The sequence below is a fragment of the Sciurus vulgaris genome (assembly GCF_902686455.1).
Source record: "Sciurus vulgaris genome assembly, chromosome: 16".
Lineage (NCBI taxonomy): Eukaryota > Metazoa > Chordata > Mammalia > Rodentia > Sciuridae > Sciurus > Sciurus vulgaris.
The window spans coordinates 21,533,272-21,550,797 of NC_136477.1; the positions used below are offsets into that span (position 1 = coordinate 21,533,272).

The 17,526-nt window shown below is 44.2% G+C and overlaps 1 protein-coding gene across 9 annotated transcripts in view; it reads left to right on the forward strand.

Moving 5' to 3' along the window:
* Window position 1: 1 nt before the first annotated feature.
* ZDHHC3 (zDHHC palmitoyltransferase 3) overlaps window positions 2-17,526 on the forward strand; it is a 53,726-nt gene continuing 36,201 nt past the window's right edge. For 3 of the 9 annotated variants that reach the window (XM_079115467.1, XM_079115470.1, XM_079115472.1), the window contains exons 1-2: window positions 115-255; window positions 15,663-15,992. In XM_079115467.1, the coding sequence (XP_078971593.1) occupies window positions 15,687-15,992 (306 nt within the window). In that variant the 5' untranslated portion in view covers window positions 115-255; window positions 15,663-15,686. Of the gene's footprint in view, window positions 256-15,662; window positions 15,993-17,526 lie in introns of all 9 variants that reach the window. The other 6 variants (XR_013759959.1, XM_079115465.1, XM_079115466.1 and 3 more) reach the window with 4 other exon arrangements.

Sequence of the window (17,526 nt, forward strand, 5' to 3'; positions counted from 1 at the left end):
CCGCACTGCGCGTCATCAGCCGGCGCGGCTGCCGCCCCTGCAGCCGCGGCCGCCACCGCCGCCGGGAGCTCGATGGGCTTCTGCGCGCCGTCCGGTATCTGGCCGAGTCCGGCGAGCCTTGGCGCCTCGTGCCGAGGAGCCATCGCCGCAGCCCGAAGCCGGGTCCCGAATCGGGGACTGGAGGAAGAGGCGACGGCGTCGGCTGCGGGCGTCCCCCCGGGGGTCTGGGACTGGCGAACCGCCTCCGGCTTCACGGTCAGTTGGGATCAGCGACCGGGTTTGGGGTGAAGAAGCTAAGGTGAAGCGAAAGCCCCGGCCCAGGACTCGCAGTGCGAGAGGCACGCGGCGGCTCGCTCAGAGCCGGAGTTGAAGTAGCAGATTGGCTGTGTGTGAGAGAGACAGACCACAGAGACCCAGACTGAGAGAGCCCCCCGAGTGAGGGAAGGCAGACGTCGTGATTGGCCACGGGAGGGCTGTCTCCCCGCCCCCTCTACTTCTTTGGTCCCTAGGATGGTTGAAAAGAGGCGCTGAAGCCCTCTTTAGGTCATTCCCCGTGTCAAGGGTCTGGGAAGGGTCTGGGCCGGCAGTGGAAAAGAATTCCAAGGCCTCCTCACCCTTTCACCCCAGGGATCATCTCTCTCCCTCTGTTCTTCCTCTGTCTCCCTCTCATTCTTCTCATACCCCGTATCCCCGCCCTTCTCTCTTTCTCTCTGCTTTTCTCCGATGCAACGCTGACCCAGGACCTTGCAAAGTCCCTTTGCCTCTAGCGGTAGCCAGAGCATTGTCCTAAAGAGAAAATTCGGGGGAGAAAGGTCTTTGTAACTGGTGCCGGCGAGGTGTGCAGTGTCCAGGCGACCGGTGTGCTTCCTGGAAGCCCTAGCTGGGTGGAAGTGATCTCTGGGAGCTGTGGGCAGCGCCCCCCAAAAATCCAGCCACCCTCGGTGACTGAGTAGGAATATGGGCCAGGGATATCCAATGAGGATACCTGCAAGGTGAAGCTGGTGTCACAGGAGGAACAGACAAGGTATCCTGCAAGTTTTAGAGGAGCCTCGTGGATAAATGGAGAGGGGGGTGAGTTGATCTGAACTGGCTGAAACTTTCCTGAGGTCCCATTTTTCATTGAGGGATTTCCCAGTTCTCAAAAGTGAAAGTTACCCTCGACAGATTACCCATCCAAAAAAATAGTTGGTGTTTCAGATAATAGATTCACATATAGTTTCACAGATAACTATTAGAAATCTCCTAGAGAAGGACTTTGTGTTAGCTTTGGAAGACTTAGGTCTCTGCATAGTTCTCTACAGGTGCACCTGAAAGGAAAGACATCTTACAGGGTTGGACTTTATCCTCCAGGGAAACTGGAAAGGTTATCTTCCTGCCGAAGTCACAGGTGCCCCACCTGTTATGGTACACAGATGCCTTTGCATGTGGTTATACAGCTGGATTCTGTGTAAGGAACTCTATGTGATGAGATACTAAGAGACTCTTTATGTTAGATATGGTAGTTTGTGCTAGTGATTGCTCAAAGGAAAGACCCTGAAAGTTAAGATTTTAATAGCTACACTATGTAAGGGGATTGAGGATTTAAAAGGTGACAGAAAAATCAATATAGCAGAAAAGACACAGGAAGAAAAGTCTTGAGTTTTAATACCATGAAATCATTTTTGTATAAAAATCATTAAGTGGGTCTCTAAAAACATGGAGCAGGGCTGATACTGTAACTCAGTAGTAGAGCAGTAGCCTAGCATTCACAAGGCCCTGGGTTCAACCTCCAGTACAGCAAAAATAATAAAAATTGTTAAAAAAAAGAAGCGTAGAACATGTATTTGAACCATCCCTTTGACAACTTGCTGAAGAAGTTGGCAGTATTTACTGAATAATAAGAGTGATGTCTGATATGTTAGGCTAAGCAGGTATGAAGAAATATAAACAAGTGTTCATTTTAAATTATCTACCAAAACAATTATTCCTTCACTAATCATTATACTTAAATGCTGCCAGAACATTCTTATCACCTCTGTTGTGATACTGCATTAGATAGCTTCAAAACTTATAAATTCAAAGATCTTAGCTCTTTAGCTTATTGAAGCAATTCAAAGAACATGTTATAGCCCCCCCAAAAAAATCAAGAAATCAAGGATGGCCCATTTTTCTATTAAACCAATTTTTTTCCATCACTGTTAACATACTATGTTGTAGATGTGTCTATTCTAAAACACTTTACTCCATTAATTTCCTTTAGCACCATGCATAGTGCTCATTGTCAAGCATTGTTCTAAGCACTTAAAGATTCAGCCTCAAAACAGCCCTATGAGGGCTATTTTATAGGTTGGGAAACTGAGGCATAGAGAGCTTAAGTGCCTTGAGCAGGATCACAGATCACATAACTAGTAAATGACAAAGCCAGGATTTGAGTTCAGCTATCTGGCTTCCACACCTGGGCAACCCCTAACCATTACACCTAAAGCATCTCTCCAAGCTCCATTTAATTCTCCAGAGTTTTAATAAAAGAGGCCCATGTTTGTTACAGAATTGGTAACTGCCTTGTAAACTACAGTTAGGTTTAGTCCAAAAGCAAGGAGTCTACTGAAGTGTGAACTCGCATTCCCTCAATCTTTTTTCTAGAGGAACATAGAATGTGGTGTTGATGGGAAGTTCCTATGTCTGTTTCAGCCCACCCAGTTACTTTGTTATTTCCACAATCTCACAGTGCTGGGGGACTCGTACCCGGGTCTCGAGCATGCGAGGCAGGCACTCTACGAGATGGGCTATATGGCCTACGCTCCACCCAGTTACATAAAGTTCAAAGTGATATACAAGCAGGTAGAATACAAGCAGAACTTAACTCCACATAGCTAAGGAGAGAGCCCTCAATAGCAAAGAAGGCTGATAAATCTGGTACATATGATTGAGGAGGCATGCATGGAGAATTGGATTCCAACCATGTGCCATACTTCCAGCACAGACATCTAGAAGCTCATCAATCAGAAAATGTTTGTATACATGTGTTCTCATGGGCCTAAGGAAATAAAACCAAAACATCTGCCTAAGAGGAGTTTAGGATTTATTGTAGTTGGGACCCCAGGTCCTTGAACTAGTGCATGAACAAGACAATAAAATAAAATGCTCAATTGAGCCATGTGGTAATTAAAGAGGCCAGCCTATAATAAGGTGCTAATTGTGCAGGCCAGGCATCTAGTGCAAGAGGAAGAGAGCTGCTGCTAGCTGCTAGCCACGAGTGGGCAATAATAACATTACAGAGAAGGAGTAAATCTGTCCCACCTTGCTTTGGTTAATTACAGCTATAAAAGTCAGTTACAGAAGAGCTTCAGGGCAGAGCTGGGTCTGTGATGCTGAAGTTGCAAAGAGCTCTTAAAAACCAACAGGGAATATTTTATTCCCAGTCTTAAGCAGACATGGCCAAGATTTAGGCCTCTTCCTTTGTGTTTTCACTATTAGCCTGGTACCCTAGAAAAGCACAAAGTGAACTACTGTTTTCCTTGTAGATCTGGGTTTTTTTGTTTTTTGGTTTTTGGTTTTTTTTTTTGAACACTTTGCACTTGTCCTCCCTGTACCTTGTCTTAGGGAATACTAGATATAAATAACCTATTATAGTCTGACCGACAGGTCTGTGTCTATCTTGTTATAGACTTTATAACTTGGGATTACAGCAATAGAAAAATTGACAGCGGTATGTGGGTAAGTTTATTCCCAGTTACAGGAAGGCTCTTTATATGTGTTTCATTTTAAGAGGCTGGCAGAGTGCTTCCTATGTCTCAATAGGGCATGTGTAGAAAAGGAGGTCATATATCCTGATTGCCAAATATAGAAATGTTTAAACACACACCCTGATAGCCATACAAAAAGTAAGAGTAAATATGAAGGGTGCTAGCTTAATATTGACCTCCTAGGTAAGAAAGGCTAAAGCCATCCTGTATCTGTTTTTGCATTTTTAAAAATCATTTGCTCTCCTTTTTGGAAACAAGTTTTGGGAGATAGCAAGGTCATTCCTGGCTGACAGTTGTGAAGGTAAGAAGGTTAGAGGTACATGTTCTTAATTTAATCATTCATCCCAACATAAAGTGCTGGGAAATTTCCATCTTTTCTTGGTCTCCTCTAAACCATAGGCTTAAGGGTATATAAAGACTTGATGATTGAACTCCTTAGATTTTCTGTGCTACCCAAGACATGAATGTGTCCTATTCAGAGACAGTGGGGGTGGAATACATTTGGGCGAGTTCCGTTTCTTACCTCAGCAAAGTCAGTCAGTCTAGTGGGACAAGTACACTTCTGGCCACAGTCCTGTTGCAGTAAGTCTTGACTTTGACATGCAAAGTGTGTCGTTATAAACCAAGAATTTGTAGCAGAGAATTGAGAAAAACAGGTTGTTTAGGAAGATAATGATCAATGGTGAACAGACCACTGGGTGTCTAGTGCAAAGATATAGGCTTTGTCTCTAACTTATTTCGTGACTTTAAGCAAGTCAGTTAACTTCTCTACTCCTCATTTTAACCCCAAACAAGTATCTTATCAGGTATCTTATCTTAAAACTCAAAATAGTTTCTGGATATACAAATATTTAAACAGTGAAAAATGACCATGTTTAACTTTGGGTTTTTAAAACTTCTCTCATTTGTCACTTTGTAGTATTTGATATATTTTGATAGTACTTTTTCCATTCTGAAAAACATTAAATGAATGAACAAAAGGAAATGGCAATTATATGCCACTCTTGATTGAAAAAACTGAACCTGCTCAGGAAAAATGCTGACAGTTAGTAGTCTAACAGTTACTACTCACAGACAGTTACTAGCGGGTTTCCTTTTTAATATTAGCAAAGAATGGGGTGAGGAAGTTAGGGAAAGCTTTTCATGAAAATAAAAATTCAAGAAGTGAACAAAGAAAATGGCCTCTCAGAATCTTAGTCCTGCAAGGGATGGTGGCAGTAAGCTTGTTTTATAGACTGAGGAGACTGAGGCCTGGGAAAAGTAACTGTCCTGAGATCGTGAAGTTGGTGAGTAGTGGGATTGAAAATAAAACTCTGGCCTCTGGACTCCAGTCCAGTCTTCATTCCCTTTAGCACTGGCCTTCTACCTTTCTCCAGAGGTTCTAGTTATTAGACAGCTAGCAGATGTCAGTCAGAGAGCCCCTTCTCACCTGTTTTGTTTTGTTTTGTTTCTCTCTGGGGTGTTGAGGGTGGAACCCAGGGCCTTGGTAGATAAGTGCTCTACAACAGCCGGGGACTGTGTTCCTGTAGCACACACTACCGACTAGTTTCCATGGTCCCGCGTTCCTCCCAAGGCTCTGCTCTGCATTCTCATTGACAGTGCATGGGATTAAGTGGGATCATCAGAGACCTGGAAGCCAAATGGCTCCCCTACTTGAAGCCTGACCAGTTACAATAACTAGTTCTTCCTCTTTCTAGCTATTCTTTCATAGTCCTCCAAGCACTTTTGCTTCCAGTCCCTAAAAAACTCAAGCTCTTGCCTGGGTGATGTCACAGTGGCTGTGTATCTGCACATGGCACAAGGTGGGGTCAGGTACTATTTTCAACACCCTCAGGTGGGAACCTTTGCTGGTTGGTCTCTGCCTAGAATGGGTGGTCTTTCTTTCAGAAAAAGCACTGTCCTAATACTTGGACCAACAGAAACTATTTCCCAGCAGAAGCAGATTGTAGGGATTCGATCTTAGGTGACTCTCTTGGCTGAGGCTTCATGACCCTCCTATCTCATAGGTCAGGGCAGGATCAGTCTTCTAAATGCTGGCTGGTGTTCAGCCAGGACCCGCCTTAGAGTCCAGATGCTTTTGTTCAGGCCTGTGGCCACGAACACTGATGCATGCGACCCATCCAATAGCACCATCTCTGCATAATTGTGTGTGAGAAAGATAGCCAAACTGTAAGTAACCCAGGTCGCTGGTGAAATTGTCTACACTCCTCCCTTTTTTTTTTTTAGTTATTAGATAAAATTGAATGGTTGTAGTGAGTAGTTAAAAAGCATACTCTGGGGTAAGAGCAGGCATTGGGGATGTATCCTGTCTCCACCACTTCCTGGAGGTATGAACTTAGGCAAATCTTTCTGAACTTCATTTTCCTCATCTCTTAAAGGGGAGTGGGAAACTGGGGGTTTATACCTACAAGATAGAGTAGATGTGCCAATCAGACAGGATGGGGTGTGTCTGGCATGTAACCCAGTGCCTGGCAGTTAGTAGACATTCAGGAAGAGTCTGGGCCCCACCCTACATTCAGCATACCCTGATTCAGCAACAATCAAGCAAATGTCCATCTTGGAACCTACCCTGAGAGAGGCCAGAAGGCAGTTCAGGGTCAAATGAGATTGTGCATTTGATTATAAAGGATTTCACAAACTATGAGAGAATCACAATCATTGATAAGTTTTCTTTGGTAACTCAATCAGTAATTTGTTGTTGCCTTTGTGACGATTTGCCTCCTGGCTTGACTTCCTGCAAGGAAGGGTTAATGCAGGGAGATGGCAGCTAATTAAACCCATGGTGATAGGTACCACCTTTAGCTGGAGAGCAAGTTAACCAACTGAATATTTTATGGAAGGCCCTCTGGTTTCTTGAGTTTCATTTCTTTATTCATCTGTCAAACAGGCTGGGCCAGAGTTTGTCCGAGCCAGCTAGTCCTCACAGTGTTTCTGAGGGCCCGAATGCCCCACTTGAGGTACACCCGGGGGAGTGTCATGCTTCCTTAAAGAGCCAGGAACCAGAAGTAAAATAGCTTCTGGAAGAAGGAATGCTGTGTTGTGTGTGTGGGTGTGTGTATGTGCATGTGTGTGTGTGTTTTAAGAATGAGTGTTGGGCTGGGGAGATAGCTCAGTCGGTAGAGTGCTTGCCTTCTAAGCACAAGGCCCTGGGTTCGATCCCCAGCACCAAAAAAAAAAGAGTGTTATGGGCTCTCAGGAGCTAGTGGAAGGAAAGTCTGCCTGGAGTGTACTTCTTGAGTTTTTAAAAAAGAACCAGATTAGAGATCCAGTCCACCCCGCACTTTAAAGATGAAGACCTAAAACTAAGTTGGAGTGACTTCCCCGAGGAACCTCAGATGCATGTGAAGCAGTAGGAAGTAGAACTCCTGTTTCCTGCTTGGTCATTCCTCCCCTCCCCCACTTGGATAAAAAGCAGCCATGTGCTGTGCTCAGAAGCCTTGCTCTGGGCTCTGACGGCAAGCATAGCTGATTTTGAATCCTGGCTCCAGTGCTGCCTCCCTCCGTGTGACCTTGGGACTATTACCCCATACCTCTGAGTCCCTCTTTCGTCTCTGCAGTAGAGAATAATGCAAGTGGCTGGGCTGGGTTGGAAGAATTAAAACAAGCTGCTTAGTGTGAGTCCTCAAGAATGACCGGCATTCTTTATTATTGGTGCCTATCTCCATTCCTGTGGACTGTACTGCAGGCTTTGCCTAAAGCTTACATTTTAGATAAAATTTTTGGTCAAAATAAATTACCAATCCTTGAGTCCCAAATCTGTAGAACAGAATTTGGCTAAAATCTGTTAGATGGCCCTTAATGTTCCTTCCAGCTGAAAAATTCTGATTCAGATAGTGATTGTTTTACCACTCAGTCCTGTGTGATCTTGTTTTAAAGTTGTCTCAGTATTTCTCATTATTGCAACATTCGATATCCCACACCCATAAAAAGAAATTAGAACATGTTCCCCAAACGAGTAGTAGTTTCAACTGATTTCCAATGTTTGTGACATGTATTATGTCATACTATACGTGGGTGTGTATTTTTTAATAGACCTGTGAAGCTGGGAGATGATTTTTAAAAGCCAATTGTAGTAAAATAGTTGCTGTAAGTAAAGGAACTGTTAGCCTTTTAGCTGTCCAAATCTCAAACTTTTTTTTTTTTTTTTTTTTTGTAAGGAAGACCATCACTGTTAGAAGTCCGAGTGTGTTCAGGAATGGGTTTCGTAATCAAGTGATAGGTTATGAGGCAGGAAGGAGCTTACTGACCCACTTCCTGGCTTCCTTGTGAACTTTCACATGTTTGAAGTCCGAGTTTCAGCTACAATTTGTTTTTTCCTTTAAAGTGTTTTGTTGAAGGTTGAATACCACAGAGGTAAGAAGCAGACAGAAGATAGATCCTCCTGTAGAAGGAGAAACAATGTAGACTTGTGTGTGCAGTTCTATAAAGCAAGCCAGCTTGCTCTGCCTGTCGAGATACCTTCCCTGGATGCCAGGGCGAAATGCAGGAAATAAGGTGCTTTCCTTGATTGATCTCTGTATCACACCATTACTTTTTTGAAGAAGTTTAGTGACTCATTCTGTTTCTTTATGAAATATTTCCAACCTAATGATTCATGGTTCATTCTTCATTTTTCTGAGACTCGTCTAAAATGGGCATACATTTTACAATCTTTTGGGATCCTTATATAAATTTAAATTAATTTAGTTCAGGTAAATTAATTTTCTGCTTGACCAGATTCATTTCTTAATCTTTAGGACATGGGCCATTTACTCATCTTTGAAGTTGCAGAACTTGCTTGTAGATACTTTTTATTTTGTAAGTTGATCACTTTAAAATATGAGAAATCCTAAAAGAGTCAAACATCATATGTTTGGTTTTCAGTTTCAGTGTACTGAGTGGTTTTTATTGTTTGGTTTTTGGTGGGTTTGTTTTTTTGTTTTGTTTTGTTCTTTTAATTGAGTGGTTTTTTAACATTGGAAGTGGGTGAAACACCATGTTCTTCTCCCCCACCCTGGTAGTGGGGTGTGAATCCAGGGGCACTTAACCACTAAGCCATATCCTCAGCACTTTTTTGTATTTTATTTAGAGACAGGGTCTCACTGAGTTACTTAGGGCCTCGCTAAGTTGCTGAAGCTGACTTTGAACTTGAGATCCTCCTTCCTCAGCTTCTGGGATTACAGTCATGAGTCACTGTGGCCCGCAGCACCATATTCTTGGTAAAATTTAAACCATAGAAGTTTAATGTTAAACTCATAAAGTGAATTTCAAATGAGAATTTTTGTAGAAATATCAGAAAAGATGCTACCCTGTTTGAGCTGACGTTTTAAGTGACATTTTAAGGATAAATTGAGTTACTTAACTGGTGACAATTAATTTGGGCCGAAGTTTAATGTTTATGTCAAGTTCAAGAGGATAACAGACCAGCCCTGCCCTCCAACAACAGCGTAACTTAATGCTAGATTTATTAAAAATTTATATAGTCACTTGAAATATGTTTGACTTAAATCAGAAGTCTCCTATTTTGAAGTTTCTACTGGCTTGCTAACGCTCCTGACAGCTGTTAAGGAGTTGATGAAACTGAGTTTCAACTAATAGTTCTTACTTGTAGGGACCCAAAAAGTTTAATCCTCCAATGTTGGTTTTGTGTTGTTGGTTTAAGTATTTGACTGATCCTTACCTCTAAATAAAGGGAAAATAGTTGCCTCTGATTTTGAGTTTGTTTAACCTTCTGTGTTCAGATACTTCATATGGGCCTTTATACATGGTTGGCTTCATTGCTCTTTGTTAATGTCACTTTACTCTATACAATCCTAAAATCCACTTGTATCCTATTCATAAACACACAATGTGAGTGGGTGTGGCACTTAAGAAAAGAAACCCTCACAGAGTATTTTGAAGTGCTTCTAGGGATTTTGTATTCAATCTGTGACTTCATAACTGCAGTGTAAGATGTTATCCCAAGCAAGCAGGGGAAGTAGGACCTATTGGCAATATGAGAGGACCCTTGGGATCCTGGCAGAGAAAAAACAGTAGCATTTGGAATCACCAGTAAATCCAGTGCAGAACTTTTATGTTTTATGTTACAGTCATGCCTTTGACACCTGTACGTATAGCATGGACTGTGGGTTGGTTTTTTTAGGCCAGGTAATAGATTTATAGGGATTTGCCCCTCATTCAACAGACAACTAACTGCAGGCACTGTAGCTGGATTCTGCCCATCACTATTAGTCAATACTGTGGCCCTGGCCGACATGTCAGTGGGCTACAGTAGGATGGAGCCTATGAACTTGACTGTAGTACCAAAAACCTTTTGAGCTTAAACCCTTTGAGCTGCCCAAACACAGATAGGCAGCATGGGAATTTAGTCATGAGGGCTATCCCTCAGAGCTGACCAGTCCAGTTCTTATAATTCCTGCGGCCACTCCATTGAATACATTTGTATCTGTCTGTCTGGTTTAGCAAACGGAAATGCTTATGGTCCCCTGTAATGAAGAGTGTGTGTGTGTGCGCGCGCGCATGTTGTACGTGGGTCTGGAAGCATTTCTCTCGACCAGCAGTTGTTTTGTTTTTGTAGAAAGTTCGCACTAATTTCAGTCACTTCTTGGCTTTGACTTCTGAAACTCTGAGAAGGACTCTAGCTGATCTCCTTAGACTTACTTCACTCAGCCTCCAAAAGGCCTGGCATCATGATTCTGACACCACATCTTACCACAGATTGCTGTCTCTGTGGAGCACTAGAACACCTCTGAATCTGTGAATCCTTTTCTCCTAGGACTTCTTTACCCACAAAGCTTAGTCTCTTTGCCTCTCTAGGTCTCAAAGCACTCTTCTAACAGCTGAGAAGAACAGTTCCTTTGAACAATGGATTACTAACATGAAGGAGTTAACTCTTCAATGCTATAAGATACTTAACCAAAAAAAAAGGAAGTTGCTATAATTAAAATTGCAAAATGATTGTTGTTCTCCATCTTTCCTGGAAAAAGTAGTAGCTACTAAAAAGAACAGAAAACCAAACACCACCAATATACGAGCTAGCCTGTTGCATTTGTGCCTTCCTGAACTCAGTGGCCTCTGGACTCAGCCCTCTCATCTGTCTTGCCAGTCCTGCCAGAGCGACCTTACTATGGTGTGGACATGATCCCACACTTTTCTCAGGAACTTCAGTAGCTCACCAGTACCTCCAGGGTGAAATCCCAGTTATCGAGAAATTCAAAAACTTTTTAACACATATCTCTCCTACCTTTAAAACTTCATTTCCAGCCCAACCCTGTCCTTCCCGTAAAGCCTGTGCGCGCAAAGACTGCACACAGCCCTGGACATCCAGCTCCACTGCACCACCACTGTCTCAGCCAGTTCCTCTTTGCCTTTGTCAAGGATGCTCAGATCCTACCCCTTCCAGGTCCTTGCCATGAAAAACTTTATCTGGCCTCTGCATGGTTGGTTTTTGGTTTGGTGTCTTGATATTATTTGCCCCTTTGTTTTGCTGTTAGTCACCCATGGGTTAGCATTATTATGGCTCTGTCTTTCTGATTTATATATGCATTCACTTAATAACTATTGATTTGGGCCCAAACTCATGCCAGATACTAGGCCACAGAGCTAGACAAAATGGGACTTACAGGATAGTAGAAAAAAACAGACAAGCCCAGTCTGAACTAGACTGGGAGCTGAAGGAGGGGAATAGCAGGACCTGTACGGAGGCAGCAGACACACATTATTGATCTCGCCACTCCTCATGTGAACCCCTGCACAGTTCCTTGCATTTAGTGCCTGCACCATGAATACCTTTTTGAGTTGAACCAAATGCAGAGTGATGAAACGTTTCTTTAGAAAGGAAACGGGGCAAGGGGATGGGATGGAGAGGGCAGGGAGGGGAGACTGAAGGAGGCTGTCCCTCTGAGGTGCTGGGAGTCTGAGACCCACCAACCAGCTTGTGGGTCTGTCCCAGAGACCTGAGCAACCAGTTCTGCTCAGCTCCTCCCTCAGAAGCAAAGAGCTGTTGCTGAACCCCAAGGTTGGGAGTTTCTCTAATTCAAAATAGAAGAGGTAAAGGGACTATATTTGCCTTTGTTGTTGTTAGGGACAGGTTGAAGGGAGCGTGTACAATTTGTTTCAAGGTAGGTTCCCCCGCATATTTCTCACATATCCAGTTTGCTAATTTAAGGGGAAAATCCTTATCGGAAAGCCACTTTCATTACTTGTGAGAGCCCCAGGGTTTAGGTAACCTGTTTGTAGCAGTGTGCCCTGCTTGTGCAGTTGGGGCATTTTGAAATTCTCAAGTGTGGATTGGCACATGCCCTTCAGTTCATACTTGGCTTCTGGCTCTGCCAGGTACACCCTTGACTGAGTTCTTTTCCAGATCACAGGCTCTTGCTCACTGATGAGGGTGTTGGGAAACAGCTCCCTTATACACTCTTTGGTCCCACATTGTTCAAACATGGAACATTCTGGGTTTTTGAGGGGTCAGTCCACCTACTTCATGGTCCTATTCAGTGTACCCTTCACCATCTGGAATACGGCCACAGCCCTGAAAGTAAGCAGACAAGGCTTCCACCCGATGGCCCTGGGCTCACAGGGCTCCTGCATTCATTTAATGAACACAGGTATTAAATGGTTATTATGTGCCAGGACTGGGCTAATAACAAGGCAGGGCCTGCAGTTCTCAAGGACTGTAGAGAGGTCGTACATAGCAGGTACCTAAAATGAGTACCTTCCTTTCCAAAGCAACAAACAGTATTTCATTTTATTAGCTTTTCCGACTCATAGCCAATTTGCAGTAGTAAACAGAGAATGTGTTGATGCCTGTAAACACAGAAGCTATAATGAAGGACGAAGACAAAGAACAATATAAATGAGTTGCCAGAATTATAGTCTGAACAGGCCAGTTGGTGTGAGGCTGAGACCTAGTGAATCTCTGTAGCCTCTGAGGACACCATTACCTGCTGCACTCCAGTAATTTATGGTCCTGGTAATGACTCTAAATCATTCTGGAAGAAATGGATGGCTACTGTACTCAAGACAGAAACAACTATAATTCCTTCTTTTCTTCTTTCCTCCCTCTCTCTCACTCTTTAAATTTTTATTTTTGAGATTTCTATCTTAACCTTTCAAATGGTTAAAATATGTTTCTGCTTCAGAACAAGTCACAGTTAACTGGGAAATCTATTTATATGGAAAGGCATATTCTCAGCAGAACTGCGCACATGCACATGAAACATAACTCCAGTGTAGTCAAGGCATTGCCATATATACAACCAAGAATGAGCAACTGTTGGAGGATAGAATGTAGCCAGCTCCTCTGAGTATACTGTGAGCCTAACTTAATCACTGAAAAAAAAATCTAAAAGAGAATTGCTGTAAAATATATTCTTAGTGATCATGTATGGAAACCACACCATTTATCATCATTGAAGTGCAGTTTGATAGAGGCCACTGCTCTGGGGAAGATGGCCCTCAGGCTGCAGTGACAGGCTGCCACAGATGTGACGAGGGGGTCGGGGTACTTTGTAGCTGACCATCTTTCATCACACTGAGCTGTCCTGCAGGGGAAGCAGGAGTCATGATGGATGTATCATTTGGTAAGTGACCACTATTCAGAACTAGTGGCCAGCAAACTTTTTTTTTTTTTTTTTTTTTTTGGTGATACTTGGGATTAAACCCCCAGTGCACACGAGGCAAGCACTCTACCAACTGAGCTGTATCCCCAGCCAGCAAACCTTTCTTACAGAGATAAAGTACTTCAGACTGACAGGTTATGTGGTCTCCACCAGTTACTCAACTCTTACCATTACGGTGCAAAAGCAGCCAGAGGCAGTTGATGGTGTGGCCGTGAGCCAGTAACACTTTATTGGTTTTGAGCTTAAATGTAATTATGGGAACAGAGATGATATGCATACAGTCTGTATGGCAGCAGGAAAAAACTGAAAGAATGGCTGCATCTGGGGGTGGTCAAAGCATTGAGCCTTTGATCCAGGTCAGGGTTTGGACATTCCTGGTCTATGAACCCCTACTGTTATGTTTCATGCTTCAGTAGGTGGGCCCACTCTTTCAGTGTCTTTAAGTTGTCACTGTCAACAGTAAGTTGTCTCCTCTGGAGAGCACAAAGTTGCTCTGCTAGAAAATTCTGATTGATGGACCATTAGGAACCACTGTTTTACTTTATTTGAGCTAGTTATTCCATATATATCATGACTTCTTGTTCCCAGCACTGGGCAACTAACATGTAATCATTGTTCATTTTTGTTGAGTTGAATGTTCTTTTGGGCAAGTCCTGCCTTTCAGCCATTAATTCTCTGCCACTTTGCGGGTGGGAGGGGCTGGCTTGATGTTCATGACAGCCTATGTGACTTTTGACTCTAGAATGTCCACCAATTGAGGAGTAGTTGCTACTCTGCTATCTCGGCTTTCTGGACTTGGACTTGTCCTTACTTTTCTTGACTATCCTGTATTCAATCCAGGTGTTCTTTCTCGGGGGTGAAGGCAATGGAAGAAGAAGGAAAAGTGGAAGAAAGGGTCAGGACAGCCCAATATGACAACTGCAAGCCTGCCCTTGCCCTTTAGCACACACGTGACCAGCATTGCTTTTGAGTGTTTTCTCTGCTGTATAGTGACTTGAGTTCCCAAAAAAGCTTGAGTTGTCACTTGCCTGCCCCTTATCCTGTACTACAGGTGGCTTTTCCATGGCACCTACATCTGGTGGTTAACCCAAGCCACCACAGTTTCTGAGAGACCTGGTTGGTGAGGTAGTGAGCCAGAAAGATTAAGATATGGAGATTGAGGAGAGGAATCTGTGCTTTCTGAGCCTTGCTGTGGACACGTGAACTTTAGCTTTTCATTACTGTCTTCAGAGACTCAAGTTGCAACTGCTTGGAAGAAAGGCTGCTTGCCCAGTGCTTTCCTAGAGAATACACGTGCAGTCTGTGAGTGATCCAGGTGTTCCTTCTTCAGTCAGCACAAGCACCTCCACCAACTCCCCCACCTGTCCCACCAGCAACCCTGGGAGGAGGTGGACAGGGTTGGAATGTGACAGGCTTACAAACCCCACCGCCAGATGGTGGGACACAGCTTTGAATTCACTGTCCCTAATTCTCTGCACTTTACCGCATTAAATTCAAGGAAGGCAGAACTCAGAAAGTCTCTTGTCCTGGAAAAATCAGCCATTTTCGCTAATCAGGCTAAAAAAAACCTGATTTCCCCCCACTCTGTTTACCTTTATCATCAGCTTGGTAATGTGCTGTTAGACTGTCCTAGTGGTTGTAGCCTGACACTGGTCCTAGCTAACTACTGCTTTTCCTCCTACTCATCCCTGCTGTCCCAAACAGCTTCAACGCGGGCCCCGGGATTTCCATGCTGGAGAGTTTTTCCTGAGCATTTAATGTTCCTCCAACCCCACCCCTACCCCTGTCTTTTATGACAACCTCTGAACTTATATGCTGAAGCCCAGGGGAGCCCCAATAGCCAAGGAGGACTGGGTTCTGGTCCTCCCTGTAGGTGCTTCATCTACCTATGTGCTCTAGCTGACCGTCGGTAAGACTTTTGCCCTTTGGAGGCCTCCTCTTCATTATTTGTCATGTGAAGGTTTGGGGCAAGGTAGACCTGTTTCAGAAAGGCTGTCATCTCTCAGCAGTCGGAAAGACAACCAGGGCTTTAAGTGAGCCAGTGTTTAGGCAGCATTTCTTTCTTTCTTTTTTTTTTTTTTTTGTATTTTATTTAGAGACAGGGTCTCAGTGGTTGCTTAACACCTTGCTTTTGCTGAGGCTGGCTTTGAACTTGTGATTCCCCTGTCTCAGCCTCCCAAGCTGCAGGGATTACAGGCATGTGCCACAATGCCCAGCCTTAGGCAGCATTTCCTACAAGGGATTTGCACACAGATACTTCCAGCTCACTTTGGAAAGGAAGTTTTGTCAAGTCTCCTTAATGACAATATCAAGTTTCTGGGTTCTTTTCCTCTTTCAGATGCCAGTATGGACAGAATAGCTTATGATGCTTATCCCCACCCACCACTTTCGAGACATTGAGCGGAAGCCAGAATACCTCCAGCCGGAGAAGTGCGTCCCACCTCCCTACCCTGGTCCTGTGGGAACCATGTGGTTTATCCGTGACAGCTGTGGCATCGCCTGTGCCATCGTCACCTGGTTTCTGGTCCTCTATGCAGAGTTTGTGGTCCTCTTTGTCATGCTGATTCCATCCAGAGACTACGTGTATAGCATCATCAACGGAATTGTATTCAACCTGCTGGCCTTCTTGGCCCTGGCCTCCCACTGCCGGGCCATGCTGACGGACCCCGTGAGTATGTCTGGGCTCATTTTGACAAGCCCACACTCTCCTCCTCTGGCCCTGACATGGCCAAAGCCTGCATGTTCCCCCTGGACCTCGGGAGGGCCAGGATTGGCTGGGAAAGTGAACCCCTTGTTAGAATCTGACTGGGGAAAAGAAGCCAACATCTGATGTACAGCCTGTCTCGGTTGAATGGTACTGTCTGTACATTGATGTACACATCATTTGAGCTGCTGCAGGAGGGGTTTGGTCTGGGGGAAGTTTGACCTCTGGCTTGAAAGGCATAGCCAGGTAACCTCAGAGACTGGGCAAGAAGGTTGGAGCAGAAAACATGCTAGGTGTCTTGGTCAGGATGGAGAAAATGAGACTGGAGCTAAACGGGCTTTGAAATTAAAGCTACATCCTGTTCCAGGAACATGCACAGATATGTCTTCATTGTGCTTGGGTGGAGTTCTTCTTTTCCTGAAAAGCTGGACAGGCCTGTTTTAGGCTTCAGCCAGTGCTTCTTGGTGAATATGTGTGGGTAAAACAGAGGTGATCTGCTCAGTGACTTAATTACATGTGCCAAGCTGTACAAGTGACTATTGAATGTTTTGCACCCTAGTATTAGACTCTCCATTCCTGTTCCTACTCACTTTCTTGTGTGAGAAAAGTCAGAGAATAAGTTATTTGATAAAGACCCCTGTGGCTTAATTGTTTCAGTGTGTGGGATATGTTTAAATTAGGAAAGGGAAAGCACTGCTAAAGACACACACAGATTTTGTTTCTGTGAACCCCAAGAAATACAATAAAGATGATGAGGTCCTGAGCTAGTTCTCTTCTGGAAGGACTCCATTTCCTGCTGGTTCAGGTGATGGATTGTTAATCCGTCCCAAGGGAAGTCGGCTTTCCTAGCTCAATTACATGTCAGCGACTGGTCCATACAGCACCCTTCTTATGCACGTACCTCAAGGAGCTCGCACACCCTGGCACTAGCAGGTAGGGGTCTGTTTGCCCAGGGTTGGTGCAGTCATCACTTGAAAGAAACAAAACGTGGTTTTGCTTGAAAGTGCCCCCAGACACAAGGGTATAAAAGAGTTTCAACGTGGGCATACTGAAAACAAGTTAAGTATTTATTCAGAAAACGTTGATGCCTTACTATTGGGGGATACAGGAGTAAAAGACATTTTTTTTGCTCAGCTTATACTTTACTGTCTACTAAGCCCCCAGTGCTGTTCTGCCCGTAGGGTGCCCCCTGTCTAGGGGAAAGGAAGCAAGAACAGCTGTGGATGATGAAGGCTGTGGCAGAAGGAAGCATGGTTTGTGGTGGAAGAACAGGGAGGAGATGTTAGCCAAGCTAGGTGGGGATGACTGCTTAGAGAGGAGGTGATGCCTCATTCAGTTCTCATCAGAGCAGTGGCTGTTGGCAGAGGAGGTGGAGGGTGGTAGGGCAGGGAGATATAGGTGACATTCCAGGAGGGATCAACCTGTGCAGACACAAGCATGCAGGAGTGTGGCTCCAAGGCAGCCAAGCATTGTTGGGAATGGTGGGACCTGAGGAGGT